The sequence below is a fragment of the Ascaphus truei genome, chromosome 4 (genome assembly GCF_040206685.1).
Source record: "Ascaphus truei isolate aAscTru1 chromosome 4, aAscTru1.hap1, whole genome shotgun sequence".
NCBI lineage: Eukaryota > Metazoa > Chordata > Amphibia > Anura > Ascaphidae > Ascaphus > Ascaphus truei.
The window spans coordinates 298047456-298055749 of NC_134486.1; the positions used below are offsets into that span (position 1 = coordinate 298047456).

The following is an 8294-nucleotide window of genomic DNA, read 5'->3' on the forward strand; positions in this document are numbered from 1 at the left end:
AAATGAACCTCCTTTTTTATTTCTCATTTACTGCAGAAGAACAAATAGTGAGCAGTGGAAGAATTATTATTTAAAATAAGGCTACCAATGGCCGTCAAAGCAGAAATGTAATATCACAACGTTCTATTGTTTGCATGTAATATCATATACCAGTGTCTCTGTCTGTGAGGAATACAGGAAGCAAGCAATGTCCTCTGTAATTTCAATGAATAAAAACGGCTTTCACTTTGTATCAAGAATCAATTTTCTACATTGCTTTTAATGGTTACAGTACTTAGAGTGAGGTTTAATGTCCTGGATTCCAGAGAAGAGCCTACTACCCAGACACATCATTTGTGATTTCTGTTGCCAGTCTACCGTTAGGCTGAAACCGTGCTACTTTTTGTTTAGAATGCATATTTCCTTTCTTTATGGCCAGTGTTGCTTAAATTGGCTGTACCTCTTGTTTTTAGTGATTCATTTTCTTGGTGGAATGCAGGGTGCCTCCGGCACTGAACCCCGTTGATTTCAGCTCTGGGGACCTCCTGGTTCCTGAGATACTTACATTGGGCACCGAAAATATTGGATTAAAGGTCCCGCTTCCTTTGGGCCAATAGGAAGCCACAACGTCATTCCTTGTGGCTTCCTATTGGCCCACATGATGCAGGACCTTTAAACATGCAGGAGATACCGGCATCGTCTTCTGGTGTAAGTATCTCGGAGATCAAGGAATCCCCAGAACTGAAATTACCAGAGTTCAGCTCCAGAGACCCCCCAGGCTTCCCACCTAGGGGGAAAAAAAATATATATATATATATATATATATATATATACTTTAAGTTGTGTATATATATTACTAGTACCATATTTATTATTTGAATTATTTACATCAACTGTACTGCAGGTCATCTGTGTCTGAATAGTGCTATTTTCAGTTCAGGGTACATTTGAGGGGTGGGGAGAGAGTGGTGGGGAGTGTAACATGGACTCATCCCTGTTTAAGTAAAACTGCCTCTAAATACTCTGAGGAATCCAGCAAGGAGCTGGTTAATTGCATTCAGTCAATTAACCAGGCTCCACTTGGCTAATCAGAGCTCTAGAAAAGCCTCCTGTGGGAAACTTCCAAGGAAGATTCCTTAGCACACAATTGTGCTGACATAGGACAGAGACACTCCTTCGCACACAAGGGTGCTGACACAGGAGAGCAGAGAGGCCTGCACAAAGACTCCTTAGCACACAACGGTGCTGAAAAAGGAGAGCAAAGACAGAGGAGAGAGCCTTGAAGCACACCAGGACTGTGTGCTGACAAGAGACTTCTTGGGAGCAGCAGGACTGAAACACCTGAATCTGGAGCCGCTGGACCAACACAGTCAGATAAGCCTTTCTTATAAATTGCTCCCTGATAAATATGGTACAGGCATAACAAGAAAAAACACAAAAGCGCACCAAGATGAGAGATAGATATTGTATTAGCAACAAATAATAAAATTAGTAACTTACATATAAAATTTCTTTAATAATCCCCGATTCTGGTGTCTATCACAGGAGTAGGGCATCACATAGGAAGTATGAAGGGTAATCTCAGTTCTGAGAGATCAGACCCGCGCGCTGGGGCTGTCTCTGTTCACTCTCCTGTCCTCCACGTGTGGTAGCGTGGTGCGGAGTGTAGCGCGCATGTGCAGGAACCGGGGCCTTCAATAGGTGTCCTTAGGATGCCTGTCCGTTTTTGATAGCATAGAAACGATCGGAAATAAGCAGGAACGGTACACTTGAGTGTGTACTGGTGGTGAGTAGTAAAACCGCCAGCCACAACAGTCGCGACGCGTTTCGTTTAACAAAGTAAACTTCTTCAGGCGATATCTGGGACACCTGTTTAGGGGTCCTTTATAGGTCTAATTCTGTGCGTCATTGGTTAATACACTAATTGAGTGTAATTCATTACTGGATCAAATGCACTAACAGGGAGGTCTTCCTATTGTGGCCCGCCCCTATCAGTATATGAGCCTGATTGGCCATGCAGCCATTAGGTATTAACCAATGACGCACAGAATTAGACCTATAAAGGACCCCTAAACATACTTCCTATGTGATGCCCTACTCCTGTGAAAGACACCAGAATCGGGGATTATTAAAGAAATTTTATATGTAAGTTACTAATTTTATTATTTGTTGCTAATACAATATCTATCTCTCATCTTGGTGCGCTTTTGTGTTTTTTCTTGTTTTGCTGATATTGGTATCACCATCGGGGTTCCGGTGGAGACCACATTTGGAGGTGGGGTTGACACCTCATAAACACAGAAGCAGCAAGAGAACTGAGAGGGACCAACACTCCAAGTTTAAAGAGCCAGAGCGCGGACTGAACTTTTCATTAATGGTACAGGCATACCCCGGTTTAAGGACACTCACTTTAAGTACACTCGCGAGTAAGGACATATCGCTCAATAGGAAAACGACAGCTCACGCATGCGCCTGTCAGCACGTCCTGAACAGCAATACCGGCTCCCTACCTGTACCCAAGCTGTGCGCAAGCGGGGAGACTATAGAGCCTGTTACACATGCGTTATTTACACCAGTTATGCACGTATATGAAGATTGCAGTACAGTACATGCATCGAGAAGTGGGGAAAAGGTAGTGCTTCACTTTAAGTACATTTTCGCTTTACATACATGCACCGGTCCCATTGCGTACGTTTATGTGGGGTATGCCTGTATATGTTTTTGAGACTGGGAACTGGCTATCCAGCCAGTCAAAGATAATTAGGGCATGTACTGTCTAGTTAGTCTCCAAAGTTGAGTAGGTGTTTGTTTATTTTGTTTTTGTATTCTGCACGATATTTAGAGGGACAGGCTCAATAAAGCCATGTTTTAATTTCACCCAAATCTGTCTCCAGTGAACAGTACCTCTGCACATCACTTACAGGGAGATATAGCGAGTGGGGTGATTTACATTTACACCCCATTTCCTGAAATATTAGCAATTTTCCATGGAACAATATGCCTCTGGGGTCAGATCTACTCTAGCAGTCAATTGAACGAATCTTCAGTGACCCCAGCAGCCATCTTGCACAAACGTCTCAGGACATTTCCACAGCTAAAAATTAGCTTTAGCATTTTGCAGTTTACATAGAGACATTGGTGTGTATAGTCATTAAATTCATTCGTTTATATTGACCACATCTTTACTCTTTGTTTTTATGTTGGCTCACAAAGTATTGTGAATCTTTCCTATTGGAATACTTTGATTTATACAATGGGCCTGTAATGATTGGGATATTCTGTAACTTCACTATCAGTATTCCCAGGGAACAGAAGATTCATCAATGTGTGTGTATGTATGTATGTATGTATGTATATATATGTATGTATATATGTGTATATATATATGTGTATATATGTATATATATATGTATATGTATATATATATATATATATCACAGGCAGAAGGGACTTTGCAGTCGTGGGTAGGAGCTTCTTCCTGTCCAGTTGCCATCACATTGGTGAATACTGTCCCACTCCTCTCCTTACACTGGGATTTAGTCATTGACATTGTCATTAGGCAGATGAGGGACTGAGAAGAATCTACAATCCACACCAGCAATATCTCCACTCCCTCTGTACTGGAGAGAGGGTCTTGCTGGGGTGGCCTGTGGTTGAAGGCCGGAGGTGAGGCCCGAGGTTCAGCAGGGCTGGCTTCAGGCTTTGCAGGGCCTATAGAGGCATGCTGGCAGCAGGGCCCCCCTGTAAAAAGTTTAAGGGAACTTGCGTTGACGAACGGCCCTCCTCCGGCAGTGTTGCGGCAGCATGTGACGTCATGTTGCATTTGACGTCCGTCACCATGGCAACGCAACGCTACAGGAGGTGGCCCGCTCCGGAAAAGGTAAGACCCCAGACACACTCACACAGAGACACACCTCTCTCTGCCAGTCCGCAGGCCCATTGCTTCCTCCCCCCCCCCCTCTTGTCGGTGCCGGGATCCAACTTCCGCCCAACTGGAGGGGGGAGCTGGAGATGGAAGACCCCACACTCCCTCCTCCAGCTCCGCCCTCTGGTCGGGTGGAAGTTGGATCCCAGCACCGACAGGAGGAGGGAGCGCTTGTCCCTTGAAGGCATGGGGCCTAAGTCGGCCGCCTTCCTCGCCTTGCCCTAAAGCCAGACCCGCATTATGTATCCCTAAAGCCTTCGGTCTCCAACCATTGCTCTACAGTTTAGATTCATGAAAATACAAAATCTGCCTTTATTATGAAAATGCAACATGGACCTTTTTATAGGAAATGTTTACCTCTGCACTTTTAAATAAATGTAGGCCATAATACAAACGACATGTGTATTATGTCTTTCCAGTGTACCTTGGGATTGTCTTTGGTTGCACAATGGTATTTTTAAATTGACTTGGTTTCCCGAGCTTCATGCTCATGAACACCAGTGGTGACTGTGGTGTTCCGACGTTCATGAGATCTAAAATGTGTTTGAATATGTTCTCTCATTCTTAAATCTCATTAGTGGGGGTTTCAGATTCACACTTGATTTACCAAGTCATTAAGAGAACAAGGGTAACATGGAATGTAACTTTCATCATCATAAAAAGAAAAACCACTGTATTGTGCTTAGTCATGTCGAAAGAATGGGAAATGTCAAGCAAGGCTCCCAGAAAGAAAGAGACATTACTCTGTTAGCACGCGGGGTAAGAAAGGTATTCAAAATACAATTCAAGTATTTTCTGTAACCACTCTGTTTGTCGGCTGCCAAGCACAAAAAGATGCAGCAAGACTGCTCATGCAAAAATCTGCAGGATAAAGAGACTCATTCTTTTCCCCTAATGCCGTGGAGAAAAGGCAGAAAAATACTCAGTAGGGGACACTTCTATGGTCGGCTAAAATCAGATTTTAAAAGATTAACAAAGCTCTTTTGTGACAAAATAATTCTCACGCAGTGTGAGGTATGCTATAATTGCTAGAAGGAATGTTAGTGGTTCCAAGAGCCAACATGTATTTATACTCATTATAAACACAGAAACACAGTGCCCACTCCATATGACTATGAACACGTTGTTCACTCCATGTGCTTTAGGCTGATTCCATACAGCCTTCTCCCACGCGGAGGTGTGCGTGTCCGTGATGTCACCCGCGTGAAGCGGGTGCGTTTTTCGGACATGCTAGACAAGCCATTGGGGGGGTGTCTAGGGGCGTGTCAGTGACGTCACGGAGCTAGTTCGCCCTCACCGCTCACGTGACCTGCCCGTCACGCCGAGAAATCTTGCCCGTGTGGTCTATGGGCGCGATCAATGCCTTAAGGCACTGTGATGGCGCCGCGCGCCGACACCTCCACGTGGTCTGCGGCAGCATGGACTCTAATACAGCGCCCACTCTTTATTTATTAGCACACTGTCCACTTCCTGGGCTTTGTAACACACTACATGAGCTAAATAAATCAGAGATCACTCCATGCACTTATTGGAAAAGCGCCTGCTCCATGAATTTGTTAACACAGACCACTCCAAGAATATATACACACTGCTCCTGCTGCTCGAGATGTTTGAAGTATATATTCAATATTCAATCGAACGCTATTAGTTGACTTGCCTGGTAAAAAAAATTGCATCGTTTTCAAATATTTGTATATAAATTTGTGTTGAACAATGCAACTTTTGCAGAAACATCCCCAACACTTCTGGTCAATAGTGTCTTCTAAGCAAAGAAATTAATAGTTATCATATCTTTGAAGCTCTATGCACTTATTAACTCAGCGCCCTCTGTGTGCTTATTAGCCCAGCATTTCCTGTGTAGTTTTAACCCAGCACCCGCTCTGTGCCCTTATTAACTCTGTTTCGCTCAGTGCACATATTTACGGCGTGCCCTCTAAGTGCACTTATTAACGCAGCGCACTTACTGTATTATTGCAGTTAAGATCCATGTTTACCATACCAACTTAATATTCACTGCATGCTTTAAGAAAAGTTATCTTGAATACCTTTGGCAGTCTGCATTGCGAATACACAAGTGCCTGATCATTTGATCATTTGTAATAATTTTGTTTTGCTGTTTCTTCAGTTTTCAGGACTGTATCTTCTCGCGTTCTTCACAATCCTGGTTGGGCTTGTCCTCTATTTCTCCACCTCTACGTATGTTGCCCAGGATCCCAGAGTGTACAAGCAATTCCGGAACCCATCAGGACCTGTAGTAGAATTGCCTGCTAGTGGACAGATGGAGCCCTCAGTAACGTACACCAGCCTAGGCCAAGAGACAGAAGAGGAACCTCACGTTAGAGTAGCCTAAGGCCAAGCATTTGTCACCCACTGAGGATTCAGTGGCATCTGTGTGTCCATTATCTCTGTATTGTGCATAGAGAAAAGTATTTACCAGGTACAGTTACACAGAAAGACTTGAAAGCAGCAAATATGGAAAGCTTTGAAAAGGATGCAAGAAATATCAAACCCCGGCAGGCTTTGAAACACCTGGAGTCGTATATCTGACAGTTCTAGTATTTATTCATGAGACGTGTGAGGGTGACGTCCTAGAAGTAAATGAAAAAAAAAAAAAGGAAAAACAAGGTGATATTACCTCAGTTTACTTTTGCACATGTCATCATTCACACGGGACATTTTACACCATGCCGTTTCAAAGGAGTCTCTTTTTATTACACAACCATGTGATTGCTAAATTGAAGCCATTTCATTCTGTAAAAGCAATGGATTACATTCCTATGAGTGCACTGCAGCTTCAGTTCTGTAGCACAGGCGAACACCGGCACAACTTGTGAGCGACATTAGACATTCGCTGCAGACATTTTGTAATACATTAGATTTGTATGTCTTTTTCTAAATTACAATTTCCAAGTCAAATATTTTTTTTTTTGTTGCGCTTTCATCATTTCAAGAATAGAATTCAACTTCTGTTTCAAAGCAGCTAAAGCATATGGGACGATATTCACAATCTTAGCTGTGGGTGGTATTTGCCCATGTAGTGGTGCTATCACATCCTAGAGAAAACATCTGGATTGCCATTAGTTTGGTCAATTCCTCACACCAGCACATGGCAAAACATCTATTCTATTTGTTGTCCAATTACAGTGTGTTGCTATCTTTGAACGTGTGTGTGTGTGTGTGTGTGTATCCGTGATATATCACATTGTGATCTTAGAAGTTACCACAAAACAATTGTGTATTGCTACAAAGTTGCAGTAAGTGTAAGTCCATATAAATTGCACTGACTCAAAACACTTTATTCACTTACAGTGTGATTAATATTTGTGCTTCTATGGTGCCATGACACTTTTAGATACAAAAAAAGATGTCAGTAGAAATACTCCTAAACCATTTGCTAGTATAGAATACCTGTGTTTAGATGATTGGGTGAGGGTGGAAAACAGCTATGGTTGTGCATGAATAAGCTAGGCCACTTACAGTACTGTTCCGCAAAGCAGAATCATGACTGGCAGGTCTGGCACGCAGGTGAAACAGCATCATAAAGGTAAAGGGAAGGGAGTGGGGACTAAAAGTCTCTTACTGTGAGTAAAATGGGTCATGACAATTAGTACTAAGCAGCACTCAGGGACAAAAATGTGTTGTGGTAGCTTTCCATCCATAGTACATTTCTGGTCCTTTGGTGCCTCTGTTGCTTAGTGCTGCTACTGTAAAAGTCATCCTTCTGTCTTGACAAGTAAGCATTACCAAGATTTATACCATGATTTTTTACTTGTGCTAATTCAGTAACTTTCTGGCATGTGTACCTACAGTTTATCAAGGAACGTTTTTCTTGTTTAGGTCCCTCTAAAAGGTCATGATACACCTTTAGGGATATATTTTTAATATACGAAAAGGGTTTTTTTTTTTTCTTCCCCTACTCATTTATGATGCTTAATTTTAAATGCGTGGTCGGAACTGCTGCGTTTAAGACCTTTTCATGTCCATTTACCATTTTTTTAACAACATTTTTGTAATTTATAGATGGTATACAATATTGCTTATTTTATATATAAAATATCTTCGGACTTTTGAAGTAATTACATTGAGACTGTTCTTATGAGCAATACATACCAATTACCATGTCAGTCTCATTGATCACCGTTTAACCATTGTATTTCTATTGTTCATGCACTGAGACTACTGCACCTTCCAGGCATTGCTGTGATAACTTGTTGTATTTACTTCTGTCATACTAATAAGTGATATCCGTCAATTCCTTTGCTGCCATAAAGGCTGGCAGTGCATTTCGGTGTAATGCATCACTGTAGATGGCCCTCTGGCATTAATATTGCAGTCCCATGTGTCGGCTTTTGTGGATAGACAATGCGAATCATTTATCATGACCAATGAG

At 42.3% G+C, this 8294-nt stretch overlaps 1 protein-coding gene across 1 annotated transcript in view; it reads left to right on the plus strand.

The window, feature by feature from the left end:
- Positions 1-6667, plus strand: part of SLC35F1 (solute carrier family 35 member F1) — a 382549-nt gene extending 375882 nt beyond the window's left edge. Inside the window, exon 8 of the mRNA XM_075597737.1 lies at positions 6030-6667. Within this exon, the coding sequence (XP_075453852.1) occupies positions 6030-6254 (225 nt within the window). The 3' untranslated portion in view covers positions 6255-6667. The remainder of the gene's footprint in view (positions 1-6029) is intronic.
- The last annotated feature ends 1627 nt before the right edge of the window (positions 6668-8294 follow it).